At 39.4% G+C, this 24,532-nt stretch overlaps 2 protein-coding genes across 3 annotated transcripts in view; one reads left to right on the top strand and one right to left on the bottom strand.

The window, feature by feature from the left end:
- Window positions 1–24,532, bottom strand: part of GTF2F2 (general transcription factor IIF subunit 2) — a 92,794-nt gene that overhangs the window by 43,090 nt on the left and 25,172 nt on the right. For both annotated transcript variants that reach the window (XM_074148368.1, XM_074148375.1), the window contains one exon: window positions 8,613–8,694. In XM_074148368.1, the coding sequence (XP_074004469.1) occupies window positions 8,613–8,694 (82 nt within the window). The remainder of the gene's footprint in view (window positions 1–8,612; window positions 8,695–24,532) is intronic.
- On the top strand, window positions 17,545–18,318 carry KCTD4 (potassium channel tetramerization domain containing 4). Its single transcript, XM_074157938.1, has one exon. The coding sequence runs from the start codon at window positions 17,545–17,547 to the stop codon at window positions 18,316–18,318; it is 774 nt and encodes a 257-aa protein (XP_074014039.1).

Below are 24,532 nucleotides of genomic sequence, written 5' to 3'. Positions count from 1 at the left end.
ATTCTGCCATAAAATGTAATTCTGTGACTAATTTCTAAAATTGGGATCTTTTCCATTGAGAGAGGACCATGGGAGATACCTCTGTCTGCTTCCCCTGTGGTGTAGCTGGTCCCGTGGCACTCTAGGAGTTAAGCTCCCACTGGAATTTTGCCATGTCTTGAGGAATTAAGTCCCCCACTGATCACAGAGAACCCTAGTCTGAGAAGCATTGAAGCCCTAGAGACAGACACTCCCGCAAAAAAAGAATCAGAAGCAGAGGATGGATGGTTTGTCAACTAAGAACTTGTTTGAACCTGGTGACATTCCAAGCAACAAGTGCTATTTGGATGGACACATGTTCTCTGTCACCCTTCAGGCCATTGTTTTAATGTCTTCTTGCAGCGTCAAGAATTTCAGGAATATTTTAATAAGCCGGGATATGAATACATCACCAACAGAGCTTGCTACCTGGCAATTTTAATCTTCAATTTTGCAGTAGGATAACTTCTAGTACTCAGTGATATCATACAATTTTTGGAGCTCCTTGGCAGCAGAGTAACTGTTGGACGATACTAGTCGACTGATCTCTCACAAATTGCAAATATCATCAGTAGTATGTGAACAAAGTTGCTTAAAAATAGAAGATGTGCTGTGGTGCTGACATTCTACATATTGTGTAAATTTGAGCTTGTCAGCCTGGTAGTTGCCAAAGCAGTTTTGCAGAACCCAGAACACCGGCAGTACTCAGCATGACTATAGCATCTGGCATGGTGGCTAGGAAGAGATCCGTGAGCTTCAGTGAGCTCTGCTCTGCAACAGAGACAGCAGAGATTTACATCCAGATTCTAACACCAATGAAGAAATGGCTTTCGTATACCAGCTAGCAATCCCACCTTCCCTGACAGGATCAAGCATGATGGTAAACGAAAAGAACAGAAGGTGAGTGTGTCTAGTAACACAGGATAAGTCTCCTGAAATGCTGAAAGACCTGGGTCTGTTCAGCCTGGCGAAGAGAAGACTGAGAGGGGGTCTCATCAATGCTTATAAATATCTAAAGGGTGGGTGTCAAGAGGATGGGACCAGACTCTTCTCAGTGGTGCCCGGTCACAGGACAAGGGGCAACAGGCACAAACTGGAACACAGGAAATTCCACCTCAACATGAGGAAAAACTTCTTTACTTCGAGGGTGACAGAGCACTGGAACCGGTTGCCCAGGGAGGTTGGGGAGTCTCCTTCTCTGGAGATATTCAAAACCTGCCTAGACATGTTCCTGTGCAACCTGCTCTAGGTAAATCTGCTTTGGCAGGGGGGCTGGACTAGATGATCTCCAACGGTCCCTTCCAACCCTGACAATTCTGTGATTCTGTGATACGTCATGACAGTTAAAACTGCACTCTCTTTCAGTGATTTTCATCAATTATAGTGTGACTTTCATACTACAGATGGAAAATAAGATGAAAAGAAGGAATTGGTGCTGCCCTGAGGACAGGAAAGGATGTCCCTAAGTACTAAACAAGTCCCTCATTGAAATGTGGAAAGCACCTTAGCAGAAGAGACATCTCTTATTGTAGCCCTGGTAGCAGCAAGGTAAAAAGACCTCCAGCACTGTACGACGCCAAAGACTTTGGTTTCAAGAGAAGGAATCTATGCCACTGACATTTAGGTTTACTGAAAATACAAGTACCCAGAACTTCTGGTGCTGAGCACCAGTACTGAATAAGGCTTTTTTCATCCTGAAGAAGCTGGCTATGACTGGAGCCTGAACATATTCCAGGGTGACTATTTTTAGCCTCGCCCCTTTCAGCAGATTAAAAGGAAATGGATGCTTTTTGGCTAATTACCAAAAAGGCAAACTAGATATGTTCTTAAATGCAGCGCCTCTGATAGCAGGGGAAAAGGAGCAGTGCAACCAGCAGAAGAGGAACACTGTTTCATTAACTCCATGTTAAAGAAACAGGACAATGGGAACTCTTCAATGACAACTATTGATTTCCTTCCCCAGGGAATAAGGAAAAATCCATGTAATATTTGCCATAAACCTTTCTTAAATACACATCCCTAAGCATCTCTTTTCTTTCTGAAAACAACCTTCGTGCTAGGCTCCTCTCAACAATGCGCCTTTCCAAAAGGCAGAGAATACATTCTGTATGACCACTATGAAGAAGCACAAGAGCATCCCAGAAGCATCTTATCACATGATTTTAATTCCATAGAATTGCAGGAGTGTCTGGACACGGTCCTGGGCAACCAGCTCTAGGGGGCCCTGCTTGAGCACAGGGGTTGGACCACACGACCTCCAGAGGTCCCTTCTCACCTCAATCATTCCATGATTCTGTGCCTGTCACCTGGAAATGCTTTATTATGATTTATTGATTTATGATTTAAATGATTTACTTAAAAGATGGAAAGAAGGCAAATTTGATGCCACACTGTAGCAAAGCCACTTTAAGGTAAGGCAAAAGGAGAATGCTAAGTCAGCCAACAAGGAAGCCTATTTTTTTCATCTTCTGTCTGCAGGCATTTGCAAAAGGAAGGAAACTGACATCTGACGATCCGATCAACCCTTTCTCCCAAAATTTAAGAAAGCATCAGTTTTCCATAACTAATATGATTCATACGCTAGAAAGTATAAGAAAAAAAAAAATGTTTCATGCCTCTTTTTTTTTTTCTTTCTTCTTTTTTTTCACTACTCCCCGTAAATTAGCCCGTAAATTAGCAAGATACACTTGGCTACCAGAAGCTGAAGACAACAATAGGGAAAAAGGATATGATAAACCTGCAGATGGATGCAGAAGGTTAAGAGAAACATGATAAAATATCTGCTGCATTATGAAGAGTAGGTTATTCCTTATTTATTAGCATTATTATAATGGCTGGAAGCAGTGACCGAAATTAGGTCCTTTTCATATCACTGAACAAAAAAGCACGGCAATATAAAAGACCTATTAAAATCCAGTCTCAGAACAGCATTTGTAAGAACAGTAAAAGACGACAGACAAAATGGAAAGGATGAAAGACAGAGAAAAGAGCCTAAGATCACAAAGAAATATGTAGCAAACCAACAAAAGCAACTCTCCCAACCTCTGAAACAACTACTCCTCTGGGCTGCTGAACTCATCTCACGTTAACTTTATTTTTCTTACTCTCTCCTCTCCATTATTCTATTCACAAAACGTGAAAAATGGACAAAAAATGCACAAAGGAACTTAAGTATTAGTGTGCTTGCTACTTTGCAGTCCAATTGTTCACACGTAGAATGGTATTTGCTTGATTTGTAAAAACTGGTGGGTGTCCAGGAACATAAGGGAAATATAAAATACATCTCCCAACGGTACAGCTTAACCCTTATGAACATGATTATTAGATAATTTTCTACAAATTGCACATCATTCTCCAGGAAAAAATGCGATTGGAAATATTTTAGCACATGAAAAAAGAAATAAATTTGTACTTAATGATGTGTTACTCAAAACATCCTAGGGAATGCATTTTTGTATTTTGCTGAATTTTACTTCAAGACAAAGAAATTGATCTTCAGTACTTGAAAAATCAAGGTTGCATTGACTGACAGACAGATGCAATCTCAGCTTTGCATAAAAATGGCCTCCCACTTCAAACAAACTCAACAGCATTTGTGCATCATGTCAGCTTTTGTGAAAATTGCACAGATGTATTCATACGTATTTATTTTGAAGGGGAATTCATAGCCAACTAAGCATACCTACAAGAATATATATGAAGTGGCATGCTGGTCAAATTATTCATTTTCTTTTGCTAGTAGGGAGCATTTGGCAAAAAAACCCTGGCATAATGCTCATTTTCAGCAATATACTGAACTGTCAGTCAGTCAATACTCTCGCAGTATTTTAGAGATGAGCAACTCGTCTGCACTAATTAAACTTCACTTGCTTGGCCTAGACCACCAAGTGTCAGGACTCTGTCTAGCGGCCTCTGTAATATGGTTGTAAAGAAATGCGACTTTTCGGATGTGGAAGTTCATTAATTATTCTAGAATGTTTTTCAAGTCATTTCTCCTAAAAGCCTATCATGCATGTTTCCCCCAGTTTCTAAGAACTTTCATCACGCTTTCTGTAGAAAACTCTTAAAAGGAAAAGGAAGAAGATATACAAAATTCTTGCAGCCTTGTTACAGGCTGCCACGTTGGCAACTACCCTTTTCACTAACAGTACTTCAAGATGTATTTTTAAGTTACTTAGGAGAATTATAGGGATTACCAGCCTCACTGCAGTGTTAAATGTCAGCTCTTCGAAGCTTTCTGTAATCCTAGGACTCCTTTTTTTTTTTTTTTTTTTTACTTTTTTATTGTTTTTATTTGGTGTACAGTTTGGGAGTGTTCAGTAATTCAGATATGAATTGTTGAATCAAAAGTCTCCCAAAATCCATTTCAAAAGGCGATCAGCTTTTCACCAGCGCATTTGAGAATGAAACAAGGGCTCTGATTTTATCCCGGTTTTTGCCTGCCATCCATTACTACTGTTGGGGAAGCATCATCAAACACTGCATTCAACAACTGCCTGAGATGCACTTTGCATGTTCTTCCAAAACCTACTCTGAGACCTGTGAGCCTGGTGCCCAGCCACCCTGTTGCAAAAGACCTTGGCAGTCCTGGAGACTTTGTTTTAGCTACTCAGCTTGACAACGTCAGTTCGAATCAGAGCTTCGCAGAAGAGAGATTAATGACCCAGAGATGATGTTTTTTTCTTCTCAACTTTTCCTCAAAAAGAAATACAGTTTGAGATGTGTTAAAATTATTTTTTTGGGGAAAAAAAAAAAAAGATAAAATAAATTATTTCTGTGAGGAAATGGAGAAAGAGAAGTAAAAAGAAATGTAAAAGGGGGACTGAGAAAAAAATTGGGGAATTCCCTCTATGGTCAGAGGGAAGAACGGAACAAATGTGAAAACCAGTGCAAGGATGAAAACAGGTAATTTGGCAGGGAGAATATGAGATGGGAGTGCATGTCAGTTCCCACTTTTTCTCTCTTTTGTGCATAGCAAAAGCCCTTCAGAGTATCAAAATCTTATTCTCATCTACTGTCAAGTCACTTGGAGCCTCAGGGGATCCTGAATGTTTGGGGGACTCCTCTCTCCCTGTGTGCTGTCCTCTGTGCAGAGTAGCCTCTTGAAGGACCTCTCTGAGGAGTCATTAACCCCAAGGAGATTAAGCACTTGGGACCATGGAAAGAAGGTAATGGAAATAATAAATTTTAAGCCTCAGAAAGACAAAATTAAGGGACAGATAATACCTCTTCCTTATGGTGGAAAACTGACAACAGTGAGATCAAGAAAATAATCTAGTTTGAGTGGGACCGGCTGGCATGGATGCAGAGCTCACCCAGGGCAGCCTGGCAGAAGGAAAAGACCACCTACCCAAGGTGACATGCATGACAAGGGCACAAGACCGGTGCAAACATAGTGTCCTCCATACAATGCGGCTTGTGTGTAACCCCATCTGTGACACACACCCTCTGCTACTACAGTTCATACCCCACTGTCTCCCTATGTCCTACAGGCTTGATAAGGGCAAGAAAGGAAGTATCAACCAGAAAGAATAGCGTAGGGACAGAATCTTCTGTGACTACCACACAGTAAAACTGTCCACAGTTGGGAACAGAGTCTGCCTGGCTTTTTTCACCACGCAGTCCAAATATTTTTAAGTGAGACCATGAGATTCACTCCCACAAGACAGAAATTAGGACAGGTGCTTGGAAACCACATATTATTTTCCAGCTAGCCGCAATAGCATCGCCAGCAGTAACTGCAAATGTATAACTAATCATTAAGGTGTTACAAAGAACAAATACATTGTTAATAAAAAAATTCTAGGAAATTCAATAGTATGAAGCTTTAGTAGTGCAGAATAGCAGGTGTCTCACAGTATTTGTTCCCCTTCTAGAACTTCAATTTCAGGAAAATGGAAATAAATAAATAAATCTACCAACAAAACTTCCAAAATGGAAAATACCAAGGTCACACAACCTTTGTTTTACCTTTCTGACTAGTTATCCCTAGTCACATATTTGTAGCTTGTATTCAAAGCATTCTGAACATCAGCCATCTACACCTTTCCCATAATCAAAGGTTGTTCCTTGGGGAAAAAACCTCCCTTCCATCTGCTGCATTTGACAATGCTTTCACCCATATGTGTCACCAAATTGTGTGCTTTCATTAACCCCCCTTAAACCCACACGTCACACACATCTCCCACCTACAGAGCAGCATGGAAATCAAATGCCACACACTCATCAGCCAATTTCCTTGACCTAGATACAGAGGGCAAAATAGAGGGGATCCATATATACATTTAATACCAGGGAGGTATATAATCCCTTTTGGTCACTGCCAGCTCTCAGAAAACCAATGATTACAGTTCATTGGAGCGTGCAGCTTAACTTCATTTTCTAGATCGTAGAATCATAGAATGGGTAGAGTTGGAAGGACCTTAAAGATCATCGAGTTCCAACGCCCCTGCCATGGGCAGGGACACCTCCCACTAGACCAGGTTGCTCAAAGCCCCATCCAGCCTGGCCTTAAACACTTCCAGGGATGGGGAAGTTTGAAGTAACTGCATCTATCTTTTAATTTTATTTCCTTCCCGGATCAATTTACTATTGTAGCACTTAAAGCCTACACAACAGACTTGCTGTTTTATCAATATTATCAATTCCACCTTTGGAGAGTCTCTCTCATGTAAAGCACAATAGTAAATAGAAAAGTGAATAAAAATGGTTTAATATAACACAGTTCTATAACTTATGTGGCTTATCTTCAATCCTGTCACTTTTTTTAAGCACAAATACAGACTGCAGCATGTTGAGGGTGGGAGAGAGTAAAGGGAGTGGAAAGTTAGATCCTACTAGTCAAATACCAGAGACGGTATTTGGACACAAACCAATTTCTTCTGAGGCTGTGACTGCTAGATCTGCTAAATCTCATGCTGATTGCCACCAGATAAGATTTTTTTTTTTTTAACTTTTTTAGTAAAAGGCAAAAATTCTTTAACAACATGGAAAGTTAGAAACTAGGCATGCACAGCCTGACAATTTTTCTACAGGAAAGAAAACACAAAGGTACCATCAGTTTTCAGCTGCCACTGCTTCCAAACATAAAACCTGTCTTCATGTTTTTATCTTTGTTGCTCCTATAGGAATTGAACATGACAAAAATCAAAGACCAGGAGAGGCTGCATGGATGCGGGTGTGACAGAAAGTAGAATGCTGAAAAATTCAAAGTTTGGGTAGTATGTCATTAAAGCTATCAGTTTTGTTTTGGTCTCCTGCTGTGGCCTTACCAGAAGAAGCTTATCTGATCAACTAATAGAAGACTGTGTACAAAATTCAAAAAAGCACTTGGATCAGGCAACCTGTGATTAAAACAATTATGAAGCAAATACATCCCACAGACTATCTTCTATATATTTAAAATTGCCAGATCGAAATGAGTCCTTTTCTAGTAACATTACATTTGCTTCATACTCCATTTCACACTGATGACAAAAATCATGACAGCAATCACAGAACAGAGCCTGAAATGAAGTAGTTCACTGTACATGAGCAAACTTATGGTACAGATTTGCCAACAGCTAGAACATAAAGTCTCAGAATTAATTGAACACAACAGGGAAATACTGGAGCAGTTTAGATGACAGAGAAGGTTAATAAAATATAAGATACTGTAAATGTAGTATATGATACATAGAAAACAGATCAGGAATTGGGGGAAAACATGACCTTGCCTTTTCTGCATTTCTTTTTACGATTCTAAAACTAGTCATGAACGAGTCTCTTCCTGAAATTTCCTGCTTTGCATTTCTCTATTTACAATGAACTCACAATATAAAAGGGTGATTTAATTAAAACCCACATGCTTATAATATATAAATATCTATTTAATATAATGCAAAATTCAATTCCAAATCTGATTTATTGCTAGAGAACATGATCAAGTTAATTACCCATATGATATACGAATCACATGGTAAATTCTAGATGTATCCGATTAAATTTTCGGAAGTCACTAAATGATTCAGTTATATGTTTGTCTTGTGTTTTCCATGCCACTTCTGACATTTTCAGCCATTGCCATTTCTGGCAAGCATGCCAGTTTAGGTCTAGCAGTTCTCCCTGAACTCTTTCTTATTTTGGGCATTTTAAATATGTTTTCAGAGGTCCTCTTCATCTAGCATGGCATAGTATTAAGTGGAATTAAATTTGGACAATCCACACAGAAACCTATACTCAAGAAGCGTGTCCTGACCAGACCAATGTAATCCTTTAAGTCCTGAGGAAATTCAGCTTTAATCACATCTGAATACAGCCAGACATTCATAAGTTCAGGTATGAAGAGGCACAATGTGTGCTCTAGTGGGAGCTTTGCACACGATGGAACACAGAAGTCTACCTCATCCCACCAGACAATACCAGAGGGAGGTACAAGGGTAGGGAAGGTACATTCGTTCCCTACAGTAAATCTACCCCAAAAGCAAGAACAGTTTCGATCCTGTATAAATCCTACATAAAACCATGGTGATACTGAAGTCATCCATCCCTAGTTAGGCAATAATAAAAGCATCAAAGTCAGATATCGCATATCCAGATAGACAGAGCACTCCTACCTTTTCAGTTTCATATAATTTTCACTAGCTGCAGGTCTGCATTCAGCACGTTGCACCACTATTCCTTCCAAGGAAAGTTTATCTAGAATGAAAAAAAACCAAAGCAAAACTGGACATTAAAATAAGATTCACTAACAAGGTCAACATTTGAATTATTTTTCACTAATTCAGCATTCAGTAAATATAATGTGATTGTAAGTTCTAAAATCTCTGCTATTTAGACACTGAAGGAAAAAGCAGGAAAAACATGCTTGTACAGCTGATATCCCCTAGACTTCCTTATTTTGCTATCAGATGGTTTACGTATTAAGAATGAATCATAAAGACCAAATATTAAATAAGAGATGGTAACTGGCTGGTCCTCCTTTCCTATATTGTTGCACTTACCTTACCTAGTAACTATTTTCTAGAAATGTGCACTGAATACAGTCAGTGACCATGAAAAAAATAATCTTCAAAGAGAACCCGATCATCAAAGTATCCAAAATTAGTGGAAGATAAAATGAGAGCTGATTTTATTCCTATCCTCAGAAAAAGAGTAACTCACTTTCATCTTATTAGAATAAAAAAAAATGTTCGCTAAAGGAACATAATGCAATAAAGTAATAATACTACATATGCTAACACTCGGGGAAAAGACATAAAAACTTGCAGTTAGTAATCTGGGAGATCACATACTACATTTTAGTTAATACTGCTCTCTGTACATTCATCTCTGTAACAGAGTCACTTTGCAATCCAATGTGAACACCTTTTTGCCTAAAGCGACGATGGCTAACAGCGGTGCAATTGGACCAGCCTACTCTGTAACAGTGCTAAAGCCTAAAAATTAAAAGCAATTGGATGCAGAAAGGAAGAGAGAAGCGGTGGTGAGAAAACACCTGCTTCTCTACCACAAAGTTCTAGCGCAATGTATGTATGCGTGGAAACTTAGAATCATAGAACGGTTTGGGTTGGAAAGGGACCTTAAAGATCATCAAGTTCCAACTCCCCTGCCACGGGCAGGGACATCTCCCACTAGACCAAGTTGCTCAAAGCCCCATCCAGCCTGGCCTTCAACACCAGCAGGGACCATCTTCTTTGGGCATCGCCAGTGCAATATCTGTAAAACACACACCTCTGGACACAGCTTTGCGTAACAAGGAAGGATGAGTTTCTTAGCTTTAATGGCTTGATTAGCTCTGGCTATTTAAAACATCCTTCCAACAGAGAGCCTTGTCTTGCTTTTGGTGTAGGGTACTACACTGTCACCGTCACCTTCAACTGGCAATGTCACAGAAGATAACAGAAACACTTAGAAGTATTGATGCCAAGTAACACAAGGCACTCTTGAGATCCCTCTAACTTTTCCATTGCCTTATAGATTGAAATATTATTACATCTGGAAATCTAAGTCTGCTCTTCCTGAATAATGCAGAGAGCGATTACTTTGACACCATGTATTTTAAAATGATTTAATCTAAAATTTCTTGGTTTGATTTAAAGTAAATCCTTGAAAGGAATAAGAATGCCATACTTTTCCAGGTAGTTTTGAATGAAACAAAGAGAAATTCTATTAGAACACTTCTGGTTTTACAGTTTCCTAAGGTTTATGGTCAGGAGAGACAACTTGGCAAATTTGCCTGACCTCCTGTGTATCACAGACAGATAAATTTTATCCTATTTTTCTGTACAGAACCTAGTAATTTATTTGTGGCTAAAGCGGTGCTAATTTTACTGGTTAATTTTTAATATGAATTTGCCTTCAGCTTCTAGCAGTTGGTTCTTCTTATGACTTTCTATACTATGCTAAACAGCCTTTTAGTACCTGGTGTTTTCTCCCTTTGAAAGTACTTATACATTGTAATCAAGTCACATCTAAATCATCTTTTCAATAAACGAAGTCAAGTTCATGCATTATCTCACCACAAGGCATGGATGCCACACTTAAAGCAGTTTTGGGTCTCTTATCTGCACCTTGTTCAATCTTGAAACGATGTTGTTAAGAATACGAAGACTAGAAAATAGACGTAACACTATTGTACTGGTCTTAAAAAAACATATATGGAGGTAAAATAACAGATACAGGAGCTGGAATATCTCTCACCTCACTTCAACCATCTCAAGGTTGTTCAGCAGAATCTCTGAATTCAGCTGAGAGAGGGGGGAAGGGAGACTCTCGGAAGAAAAGTGGTCCCATCTCTTAGGATTCAATGATCTGCCCTGCACTAGTGGTGGTTTTGGGGTTTTTTTGTGGGGTTGTGTATGTCTGTGTCTCATGACTGTGCTTCATATTTAGAAGGCTAAAACTGGGTTAGGATCAATTTGTCTGTGAAAATCAAGCTCTGGGGGTTGATGGAGCTGACTGGCTATTATACCACTAAGATATCTATTTTGAGTCTTTTCTAAGCCTCGCATTTTACCCGTGTGCTCTGCGTTCCGTGTTCCTAGGTGTATAATTGCCTTTGGCTTGGTTAAAATGCATTGTCTTTAAACAGACTCTGTGAATTAAGTGATCCCGGTCACACCGTGACAGTCCTGTCGTAGTTATTCACTGTCTGACCAGCATTTGTGTCAATCACGACACATTTTATTAGCAGTGATTCTCACTTACTACTGTTCCTCTCGCTAATCCTGAAGGAAGCCCTTCAAATTACAACCTGAGTGGCTTCCTACTGATAATTACTTTCTGATAACTGTCAGCCAGTTTTTAATCTTGTTCTGTGCTTGCTTTTTTTTTTTTTTCATTTGACATAAATCAGAATATCACAAGATTCTAAATTATGTGCAATACAAAATGCGAAGCAGGCTGCAAACATGCTGTTACTTTATCAAACTCACAATCTCCAAAATAAAAAAAAGTTAGGTTTATTTGACCAGAAAACCTTGATATAAACCCATGTTCGTCAGCGTTCATTTTATTTCTGATCTTTTCTACCTCAAGAATTCCATAGCAATTTTTCCACTAGTTTCTATGGTACAGGTTCAAGGCCAACTAGCCTATACTCATCTGAGCCATCCAGCCCAGCTGTCAGAAGACTGACATGCCGCTATCAATCCCTCAGCACCTCGCACAATTTTCAAATTATTCTTAAGTTTTAAGAATGAAAATCAGTGAAAGAGACAGCTCCCCCACACCAATGAACCCGCCAATTAAACACGCTTATTCCTAGTAATACCTCATCTTTGATGTCTTGGCTAATACCCTCTATTAATTACCACCGATTCGGATTTGGCTTTTAATGTTCCAGTCGCTTCACAGTACAAGGCAGGCCGCAGTCGCCAAGAACACCATCTTGCAGCTAAGCTACTCTGCTGTCAAAGCTCATCCACTGTCCAAAAGACAAGGTTTATGTCCCTCTTTCCCTGGACCTTCTTGGGGATTTTAACACATCCAGAGAGTCTAGCGGAATAAATCTGCAAAGATGCAAGCAAACCTCTTGGACGCAAGTTGGGGAACACAGTTTTTACTCCCTTCGCAGCCTCATTCGCCAAACTCAAGTTCAGAGACTTGAGTCTGTCTACACTTGTAGGACCAGAGCTGCAATAAAAACACATCTGAAGTGCTCACCCTGACCTCCCTGCCTAAATGCACTGGTGCCAATTCAAAAAGGAATTTCAACTGTTGCCTCTTTCAGTGAGATGACAGGGAGATATGCTGGGGAGACACTGATTCCAGCTTCAAATTCTGCTGACAATCACCATCAAATGAACAGAATGTGGGTAAAAGGCTTAAGGCAATCCTAATAAACAGGCACTGAGGAAATTTACTGAAATTGTGCAGGAGATGGTCTGATAGGGTTTGGACTTTGGTGGGGTTTTTTTTGAGAGAGATAGACTGGCTTGGAGATTTTAATGTCCTAGTTTTCTACTCTGACTGCACCCAGCTCCGATTTTCAGCCGCTGAGTCTTGTTAGACCATTGACTGCGAAGTTGAAGAGCCTGCTATCAAAGCATTTCTGCCCATCCAAGCACTTATGTACTCTCCACATTTATCAAGCCTAATAAAAATAAATCATGTTTTCTTGAATCTTCCATTAGGCCTATTTTTCAGCTTCTTAATCATTCTTACTGGCCTGAGAAAGTTCAGTGCATGAATGTCTCTCCTGAGACATTTGTTTCTCACAGCCAGGCTTGACAGCATGTGGGACAGGACCTGGAGTTTACCAGCTCCTGCTCTTTGTGAGCGGTACCTGGGAAGGAGATGAAGACCTGCCTCAAGACATATGATTCCCAGGCAGCAGGAAAAAGTGAAAGGGCAGTAAGGACATGCTATGGGCACGTGTGCCTCTAGCTCTTCAGCAGGTAGAAGCTGGGCTGTTGCTTCCCAGTGTCCAAGTCGGAAGCTGTGGTAGTTCCCGCTGCCCACTTATACCACTGTGCAGCTTCCCAGGCTATTGGATGTGATGGCTGGACAAGGAGCAGCCCCCTCCTACACTAGACCTCAGCTCTGCTCTTCCAGACCAGAGGCATTTTGCGGCACCTCTCTTCCAGTAAAAGGGCAACCTTGAAGGTGGTGCCCTTCTCAGACCACCCTTCCCTGGCAGCTATGCAGCTAGAGAGCGGGATCGCTCAGCCTTCGCTTGGCACTCCCTAATTTAGGCATCCAAAGATACACACTACATTTGTTTTGCTGACCACCGCACAGAACGATGACCTCATGTTTAGTTGTCAGTGATGCATTATACGCAGGAAAGAGCCTCTGCCCTAACCCTCCCACAAACATACGTACAAGCCCCATCTACAGGGTAGATGCTGGGCGTATAAACTTCATATTTGGCCATATTAAAATGTTAACATAACCAACTATCCAAATGATTCTGCATCAGCAGCGTATCTCCCTATTGACTACATTCTCAATCTGTATCATTTCCAAACTTCACATTAACTATCCCCTTGATCACTGACTAAAATAAATAGGACCAAGAATCAAATCACAGCAACACTTTAGTGATAATTCTCTGCATAACATTTGTCAGTTTGAAACCTGCAGTTAATTTTTGTATAGGTAAATGGAAGGGAAACTAATACAGTATATATTCTAATCAAGATGACAAATGGGACATCCTCAAAGACTTAACAGAAAAAAGCATTGCTTCCTTTGCTGAACAAACTGCAATCAAAAAAAGGGGGGGGAAAATTCTGGCACAATCCATTTTCCCTTCACCCTCATTGAACAGCATTATATTACTCTCCTAAATCTTTAACTGATTTGACTTCCAAGTCAGATTGTTTATTGGGTTTTGTACAGTCCCTTTTAAGTTTTTAAATACCTGGGCTATCCAATTCACCTTTCAGATACTGGCACAGCATTTGCTTTTTCACTCTTGTAGAACTGCAGTGCTCAAAGATTATCAACAGCAACTGTTGACAGAGTTTCTTAGACAGCTCTTTTAAAACTCTTGAATGCAAATTGTTCAGACTTGCTGATTTGAAAACCTTCAATTTTAATTAGTGTGTAGATCTTTTCTTCAATAGCTGTTAATCAACATCCTGGAGCTATTATTGGAATGAGAATGTCTATGCTACCAACACTGTGAGATAGTAGCTATTGAATGGTTTAATTGTCCAACAACCTGGCCAATTTTCTGTGTTATGATATTAAATGACTAGCAAATTGCCTCAATAACCCAAACAGATTTCATTAGCGTGGCTTCCTAATACACTTCAAAAATTCACTATCTCTTACAGCTGAAATTTATCCTTATATCCTTTTGTACTGTAATAAATAAAAGTAGCTGTTTTCTGTAACCCGGGTCATTTTAACTGGCAGACTCTCAGTGAATCTGATGCTGTTCGGACACATGAGTAAGCTGAACCACTGTTCACAGTTCTCTGTTGGTGTGCTCCAGTCCTGAATCCTCAGCTCCAGAGTGTGCTCAAGCTTCCAGACCAGGAGGTTCAGGAGAATGATTGAAGTTGAGGAGAAGCAAAGTTATTTTGCAAAAGCAAACATGTAGGACAGAATGAGGGGCAGATACCTGTTCCCCTCCTCCTTGGATTTGTTTTCCTGTGTAGTTGATAGACACCAGCACTGCATTTTCATTGTCTCCTCATGTCTTTCATTCCTCCCTTGAATGGCCAATCCCACCAAACAGGTGACACTAACAATCTGTGAAGCAGCAGCTGCTTCAGGATTGCTAGCTACCAACATCAGCAAGTAGGATGCTTCAGCTGTGCAGGGCAGAAACTGAGGCAGTTCGCTCATGGCATGGGAAAGCAACAGCAGCAACTTGCTCTGTCTTGATCCCAGTGGGAAGGAAGAAGAACCAGGACACACTGGGAACATCTCAGCTATTATGTGCCTGGTGCACAACAGAGGCAGGCTCTAGACTTGAGTGCAAGAAATACTTTACCAAAATGAACTTTTGGATGATCTTCCAGAAGACGGAAAAAAAGGCAGAGAAAAGGAAATCCAGTTCTTCTAGCTACACCTTCAGAAAACACTGAGCTATAGGAAACTACTAAAATACTTCCTACCTCACTGAAACTACATGGCACTGCAATACCATATGTTATCACCAAGTGCACATGACGTACAAGGGCTCTTCTAAAAAGTTGTCTTGTAGTACGGCCCAGAAAGCGGAAAATTTTCAGAGATGTGCCAGCCTCCAATTTTGTGTTACGGATGACTGTCAGCTGCAGTAAAGTAAAGTTACATGGGTTTGTGGTGATGAAAATTTTACAGCAGCTCTACATTTTTTCAAGTCTCAAAGGTTTAAATGTAAATATTCATGATCTTCACAGAGTATATTTTCCACATCAAATCGATTTTGAATATTTTATCATACAAACCACTAAAATGATTTTGCATGATCTTTCAAAGAATATTTACTCTTTCACAAAAGTGGAAAATTTCAACTACAAGTGTCAGAATATTGAGAAGATGATGAGCATGAAAAACTAAGTGAGCAGATAACTTACTAACTGTTCTGTAGCTGCTGTCTCTTAAAATGTAGCTTAGCTGTCCATGAAAAATTTGCTGTCTTTTACAAATCCCATCTCTCTTTGGAAATCTCTGCTTACTTGTGTCAGGACATTCCTAGTTCAGCTTCAAAGTATTTCAAGATCACTGTGTTAGGATGAAAGCACCACAGAAATCATTCTCTTAGGGTTTAAGAGCTCACTAAAATGGTTCAACACTGTAGCAATGCACAATCTAAGCACATTAACTCAATTTTCCATCACTTGACAATAAATTAAATTTGAACAGAAGACTCTTATAATGGCAAAAAAAAATCCCTACCCCCATACTTAAAACTATTTGGTTCTTTCATTTTCTCAATTATTCATTCAATAATTGTGAAATGAGTTAATTTTGAAAAAAGTCTAAATGTCTAAAAATTAGAAACTGATTGAAATCTCCTTGACTGAATCAAAGGCATCAAAGAGTTAAAATTAAAACCATGACTAATTCCTGATAAATCAAATCTAATGAATAATATCTGCTTAATATATCACATACAGCAGCAGAAAAAAATTAGCGTATCAGTGCTAGGGATACCCTGGCAAGGAGAACAGCAAGTAAAAAAGAAGTGCATTTATTTCTACTAGATTCAGTTATCAACTAATAAAATATTATAGTGATGACTCTACAGTATTGATAAACAGCCTTAGAGACAGTGGGAGCAGTAAGAAAAAAATATTTAGATATAGAGCACCACAATTTACAGAATAATAATCTGACTTTTCCCTGCTAATCAGGCAAAGCAGGATACATCTACCTGTAAAGTGAAAAATACATCTTGACAAAGATGGGACCTCCTCTCCAGCCCAAGGTAAGTGCTCGCTCCCACCCATGCTGGGGAATGCACGTTGCAGCACACAGAGATGCGCGGAGAGCTTTCCCTTTCCTGCTCTGAGCTGCAAACGTTTAAAGGGGAAACCTTTTTCCAAGAGGCAACTGAGAGCGAGCCTCAAAGCACAGATTCATGGAGAGAAGACAGCCATTTGATTCAAGTGTGTTCTGCCGGTGTTTCCCCCCTCCCCGTACCCAAGTGTTGCTAAGCTATAATGTTATGTGATGTTCAAAGCTATCTGTAGGCACACTAACCCTTTGTTCTGCAGGGCAGCTGAGTTGTTTCTATCGAGAAAGAACAAACTGATTCTAGACAGCCTCGATGATTTAAAGAAAACATCCCTGAGTAAATATCTCTAAAACAGTTTTTATCTATGGCACAGAGAAAAGCAAAAAGCAAAACCGAATCAGGCTGCAGTTCTTGTTTTGGTGCGGATACTCCCATCAACTCCAAATAGAAGCTTTAACCACACACTTAAAACAGTCAGACCACCAAGTCCTCAGCATTACTTCCAGAGTATCTTCTGTGAAAACGTCTTAACCACTGCGCACGTGTCCGATAAATGAGGACTATGTATGTGCGTGCACTCCAGAAATGACACCCACCTCGTACAGACAGGGACACCTTTCCTTTCAGTGCTGTCCTGCTGTATGCATCAGGTACTGTAATCCATACCAAACAAATGTGAAAAGATGCTTTGTGAAAATTAAAATCCTTGAAACATAGAGGAAGCTATCTGTTTAACAGCGTAAGCACTAAACACGATTTTGCCATCTGATACTACAAATACATCTTAAAAGTATTAAAAATAAGGTGCCGTTTGTAATAGTAGTATGTGATGTGAATAACCCCCAAAACAATGTAAACTTCTTAGACTTAAAGGCAAGACAGAGACAAACAGTTGTTATACCCTTCTTCCCTTATACAGTTAAATGCAAATTCTCCTTCACAGTCATATTCCTGATATCTCCCTGCATACACAGCTGATACGCCACCTACTGCAAACCCGAGCTGACAGTCGGAGCAATGCTAGCAGCATTTCCATTCCAACATCGTGCCGGAGCTGAATAAAGGTGCTTTTTTAAACAAAAAAATCTCTTTGCAAGCTGACAAGAACTAAGCAAGATAGCTGGCTTTTTGTCCTAGCTTCAATAATGGAGAGAAAAATAAACAGAAGAGAAAAGGAATGCGAAGAAAAACACAGCAACTCCGAAGGCTCTGAGCAAGACAAGGACTATAAAACGTCTCTGATTACTCTGAACGTTGGTGGCTATCTATATATCACACAGAAACAGACACTAACCAAGTATCCAGACTCTTTTCTTGAAGGGATCATAAACGGAAAAATAATGTGCCCATTCGATGCAGACGGTCATTACTTCATCGACAGAGATGGACTCCTTTTCAGACACATTCTCAACTTCCTACGAAATGGAGAACTTCTTCTACCAGAAGGGTTTCGAGAAAATCAACTCTTGGCACAAGAAGCAGATTTTTTCCAGCTTAAGGTACTCTCGGATGCAGTGAAATCAAGGTGGGAGAAGGAACAGCTAGCATGCCGAGAGACTACTTTCCTGGAAATAACTGACAGCCACGACCGTTCACAAGGACTTAGAATCTTTTGTAATGCTCCTGATTTCATTGCAAAAATAAAATCCAGAATTGTACTGGTGTCCAAAAGCAGGCTGGATGGATTTCCAGAGGAGTTTTCGGTATCTTCAAATATTATTCAATTCAAGTACTTCATAAAGTCTGAAAACGGTACACGACTGGTACTGAAGGAGGACAACACCTTTGTCTGCACCCTGGAAACTCTTAAGTTTGAGGCTATAATGATGGCTTTAAAATGTGGATTTAGACTGCTGACCAGTCTGGATTGCTCGAAAGGGTCAATTGTTCACAGTGATGCACTTCATTTTATCAAGTAATCACAGAGGCAAAGGAACCGAGCATGCAGCCAGAAAAGCTCCTTGACCTGCAGCCTCCTGACATCACAAATACTGTATCGAACTAGCCTTCTACCACAGAGCTCGGCTGCTAATCAATTGATGTGAGCTAATGGTATGTAAATCTCATAATGACATCCGTCTCTGACTGACTTAAGCCGAATGAAAATTTTATGCCTGAATTTAATAAAAATGATCTGCTAAACATTGTAAACACAGATAGAATGCTTCGTGCTATTTGTAATATATGTTTTCTTGATGCTGTCTTTCAACCAGAGAGTCTAGCTGAATTTTTGTGTACTTGTATGACTAACATGCACACACCTAACTGCCCTGCTGAGCAGCAGTGAGAGTATTTTCATATAATAAGCAGGCTTAAAATATGTTTTGCTTATAACAAATTCAGAATGGATTTTAACCGGAATAAATGATTTTGAATGTTCATTAGTGTTTATGCTAATCTATTGTACTGAATTTGCAAAAAAACAAGATTGCAAGAGGATTTGAAATTAATCAACTTGATTTTAAAGTTAAATGATTTCTCAACTTGCTTAAAACCAAATTTACAGCTGTGTTACTACGTTAATAACAATTGCCGAAAACATGTAAACCAACAAAATAACGTTGAGGGGGTTAAGTTCTATTATGGGAAATGAGTTGAATCTGCACAGAACGTTAAATTTTCTAATTATATATACATATCAAATGGCTAATAAAAATGTTTGACAAAGTTTTGTGTAACAGGTTTACAGTAATGACATCCTACCATGCTAAAGTCACTATTTCCTACTAATCATTTGTGCTCATAAGGACAGGCAATTAACAGAGCCCTTGCTTTGCACAATGGCTTACTAAAAGCAACTAGTACTATTAGTTTTGAATAGACCACCTGCTGGCATTTAAAATGCATCACGCTAAGTAATACAACAAATACCTTCTTTCTCCTCATCTCCGCTATTTTTCAAATCTTTTCATTTATATTTTAAACAAAGTTTTAATAGCTTCTATGGAACAACTGTAACTAATTTAACCACAAGCATTACTAACCAGTCACTCTGGAAAAGCAGAGTGAAAAATCATCACAAAAGGTAAGAAGAAGCTGCACTAACTCTAAGTTTAAGCTTTGTCCATCACTGAACCCAGCCATCATTCACAGCTCAAATGAACCCAAAATTCAAGCAAAATGCTATTAAAGAAAGAAAAAACAAACAAGTAGTTTCTCAACTTTCCTAAAACATCAATGTTGTACAGAAAAAAAAAAGTACTAAGAATGTCAACAAAATGCAGTACAATTCATATTAAAAGTGACAACTGAGGAAAACAGCTAACCCAAGACAGGCTGAGAGTAGTTTTCTTTCAGATTTTAGAGGGAACAGATCCATCCTTAGTAGTACTGGGATGTACTTTTCAGGCATACAAGCTGAAGAACCATTCACGTATCCCAAACTCTGAGTTTGTCCAAATACATTAACTATCTACAAACAAAAGATATATAGTAAAATACAATTCTTTTTAGCTTCTTTTACACTCCTAGGCAATCCCAGCTAGAACTCCATCACTGTGTGTTATCCTCCCTCCTTTCCCTCCCTCCCCCAGTTAAATATCTTCAAAAAAATCCTCATTAACCACTAATCTTGTACATACAAGAATTTCTAGGACTTCTGTGAAAAGTAAGTTTGAAAGTTCCCCCAAAAGAAAGCCAAAATCCTGCTGATCTTCTAGGACAAGAACTAAAAACACCATCACACAGAACAATGACATGAAAAGCCCTTTGTGTACACAATTCTCTACATGAGCAAGAAAAACTGACAAGAAAAAGAAGCTAGAAAAGCTCCATAACTAATCTGCAAGTTTTAAAGAAGCATGCTCTCAATGCTGTCAAATACACAGCCTGCATAAGCACAAACTCTGGAGGAGGCTGTTGCTCCTAGGATGTCAAATCACCCATTTTCACTTAAACGCTTTTGGTTGTAACCTTCACTTGTAATGAAACTTTGATTGGTATTTAAAGTGTCGTTGCAGTTGAAAAGAAAAAAAAGGAAAAATAGCAAAAATCAATTTTGATTTCAAACAATTAATATATAGTGGTTATATATAATTAATATATTGTGGTTGCTTGCCTTTCAGTTGGGCTCTTAGGACGCCAAACATCAAGGAATCCTTAGCACTTCAGAAAGCAGTACCAGTTTTTCATCATAGCATGACTTCACTCATGAAAAAGCAGTAGAGAACTTGATGGCTCTGCATTTATTGTAGAAAATACTTTTGGAATATAAGCTATTCACAAGCTGGTAATCATAGGTAAAATTCAAACCATCTGAAATATCTTCTAAGAATATTCTATAGCTGTTCTTAAAAGATTTACTGGAAAGCTTCTATTTGCCAGGCCTTTGGTTCAGAGTACCTACTTCCCTCTTAACCTATGAAAAAGAAAGAGCACTTGAAAGTCCTTTTTTTTAAAAGTGAAAAATATTCATCTCTAATCACTAGTAAAAATAAATTCCTGTGGTGTTGTTTGTTGGTTTTTTTTTAAATTTAAAACTCAATGATTCATTATGTTATGTGCTTTTCACTGCATATCTTTTTTAATTCTGTGTAAATAATACTGACATCTATGGCATACATGTAAAGTCATCTGCTGTAAAACTAACTTCAATTTTGTCTTTTCTTCCCATTTTTGTGAGCACTCATGCATTTCTACAAGTATCAGGGTTTGAAATTCTTACATGCCATCTCTCATCAAAGGCACCTCGCTCAGCTGTTTGATTCACACAGCAGAAAGAGAAGGAAGATGGGAACAAAAAATACATTCTCTTCTCTCTTCACGAACAAATCCACAATTACATTGAAACACACCGTTATCAGCTGCAATCAGACACCTCAAACTAGTTATAAACTTGAATAATTTTTCCAACTAGGGCAGGGAGTGGGGTGGGGGTGTCTTGATTTGGTATATGAACAAAATGACCACATAAAACTTCCATACTGTGACTAATGTTTCCTTTTTACTCCATAAATATACTAAAAATAACATAAATATATTTTGTGTATGTTCGGTCAGTCAGGTGGATACTTGTGTTCCACTACACTTTTTTTTTTTTCTGGTGTGCCAGAAAAGGTAGCTAGTTAAACATCAGTTACATTTTCTGTCTTTTCTTTAAGATTGGAAATTTCATATTTAATACTACTAGGAAAATGAGCAAGCTGCAAAATCAAGTGCTTAAGTCAGAAATACTAACATTACTTCGAATATGATGTGCATGCAAAGTAATTCTATTCATCTTTCCCCCATTATGACTTGGATCACAATGACCATATCAGAATAGTCCTACAAGAACCAGGAATCGATGACAATTTCCATAATTTCTGTGATGACCTTCAATTGCTCGGGTAGGACTAAAGAGGAACTTCCTCCCCCTTCCCCAAGGAGTCATGTAACCTGCTCCCGGGCTCCGTGAGCTCTGCTTACCTCCCTGCCCATTTTCTTGGGCAAGAAAAAGGGCCAACAAGCAGAAAAGACAGAGGGAGTTGAAGGCAGGACTGATCCTCATACACTACGAAAAGAATATCCTTGCCCCTATGAATTCCTTGAATGAACGCACATGGAAAAATATGTATAGCTGCCAGATTTATCAAAATACCCACACTTGGACATCCATCTTTTCCATCAGTGGAGGAGAAGCCAAGGGCTCTTTTATCACACTTGGCAGTACGCTTACATAGGTATCAACTATCTGGTTTATTTCTACATAAGGACAAAACCTAAGAGTGGCTGCACTACGTCAGACTAAGGTCTGTGTAGCCCAGGGTCCCCTGGTGACTGTGAACTGTCTCCATGTCCTGATCCTTCACATCTCTGGGCAGAATCCCCATTTTTGATCCTTTGACCCTCACGTCCTTCCCCTTATCTTGTTCCCCCCACCATCATGCAAGTACTTTTCATTTTTCTTTCACCATACCCCTCCCTTTCACCAGGTGGGTTGTAGGGCTTTGTTAGGGATGCCTAGGAAAGAATATAAAACCAGAAAAACATATATGATGCTCCCTTGAAGTATTTCCTCGGTCTCCAGCTACCTCCTGCTCAATGACCTCCCAGAGCCAGACGTGGTTTCTGGAGGTAGCCTTGATGCTGTGAAATACACAGGCTGCACAACAAGGTCACAAATTACAGCTCCAACTCCGCACCTTCAATACCTGCTCACCCCCTGACTGGTGTTTCACAGCATCATAATTGCACTATTGACATTTTCTAACACTCATGTCTTATTTTTAATTGTCTTTTTGCATTTGTACCTATTACAACTTTGTAAGCGACAACTGGTCACTTCTTTTCTACAGTAGCTAATATTTCTCTACATTCTAAAGGGGAAAAAAACCTACATTACCATTTGCAGCAATCACTGGCATTGTTGTTTTCACCTCTTACTTAAAAGCATTACAAGGTTTCTATTCAAGAAGATGAGAACAGCTTATGAAAATTATCTTCCTCCTCCTCTCCCCATTAGTATACAAGCAGAATAAGGGCAGGCAACAAATTTTCCAATTTAATAATGGTCGTGTCTCATCCATGCATTTATTTGGGTAGAAGGGTCATGTTGCCCTAATTGTATTGACAGATGAATCAGGGTTGGGCATGAAGGGGGTGAGTTAACTTAGGTCTATGACAAAGTATTATTTTCTTAGGCTAGAATTATTCCATCTTTGCTAAATAACTGTTGCCTAACCCTAGTTTTGCCTCCTGTCCTGCAAAACAGGGCAGAAAATCTTAAGATTGACAGGAAAGGGACTACTAGTTAAAAACCTGAAGATATTTTCATATGAAGAGACAGGCTTGCATAATTTACTAGGCTGAAACAAAAGCAATTTACAAGGCACGAGAAAATTTAAGATCAGAAAATTAACACTGTGGTTTTTAATTACTTTTGAAAGTAGACATTCTGTAAGTCCTATGTGCTGGCATATCACAGAGAACATTGTCTCAAAATACTGCTTCTATAAATCATCATCATTCCCAATAAAATCCCAGTAAAGAAGCGCGGCAAGGATTGGGGAAGGTAAAAGGCAGATGTACGATGGCACCTGAGGAACGCAGATGAGCAAGCACTTGGAAAAAGACAGCACATTTGCCTTTCTTTCTGAAAGAAATTGCATAATATCTTGTAGAACTAGACGGTTGATTTCTCTTCCTAAAAATGTGTGTAGTAGGAGTACCACACACAGCTAAAGCAGCAGTCTCCCAAAAAGCTGTTTCTATCTGTGCTGGTAACAGTTTAACATCATTGCCATTATCATTTAACACCATGTTTGTTCATTTTAAGCTTCAGAAAAGAATACTACTCTGCCACTTCAGAAACAAAACCGTACACAAAGCTGGTACAATAATTATAGCGGTAAACAGCTGCTACTCATTTAAAACACTATTAGAACACGATGACATGCAAGTTCAACATGTTAAGGTTTCAAAACCAAGTAGTTAGATGGTTAGATAGTTACAAATCTAGACATTCTGAGGGTCTGTAACCTTCTCCTGATAATGCTAAAAATGACTACTGTATTGCCTTGTTTACTGGTGGTGAGACTTTGGGGAACATAACCTTGGTTTATAGAGAGTTCATGAAACCCACCGTCTTTCTGGACATTAAAGGGGTATTCCTCTACTTCCACCCCAAGCATTATTTCAGTTACTTGAAAAACTAAATCTCTACATTTTTCCAGGACATACTTTTTTTTGTCTTTGACACCACCCCACCCCAAGCTTTCAACAGCAGCTTTGTTCCAGGAATGGAATGCCTGGCCAAAAGGAGGCAGCAGGTTTTCTTGCTCCCATCTCCTGAAGGCATCCTGTGCAAGGGGGTGGCACTTCACCAGCTGCAGGAGGACACCAAGGAGATGAGAATTCAGATTTAAAAACCCAAGGCTGCTTGCTAGGGAAAACATCCCAGGAAGATGAGGATCCAAGGGGCTTGCTAGAGCCATGGGCCTCATGCTCAGGAAGCTTCCAGTATTACACCTCCCCAGCAGCAAGGATGGGGAGGGAGCAGCATCTCCTGAGCACCAGGAGATGAAGAGAAGGGTTGAGAGTCTCCGTGTCAGTGACAGTCACCTGATGACGTTGGGTTTATAGAGAAGGTAGATGTCCACACAGGGCAACATTAAGGCTGTACAACACAAGTAATATCTAATTATCCTGAAATTA

Source organism: Numenius arquata, chromosome 1 (assembly GCF_964106895.1).
Source record: "Numenius arquata chromosome 1, bNumArq3.hap1.1, whole genome shotgun sequence".
In the NCBI taxonomy this organism is placed as follows: domain Eukaryota; kingdom Metazoa; phylum Chordata; class Aves; order Charadriiformes; family Scolopacidae; genus Numenius; species Numenius arquata.
The sequence above is the reverse complement of the archived record's forward strand: the minus strand, read 5'-3'. Positions and strand labels throughout refer to the sequence as shown.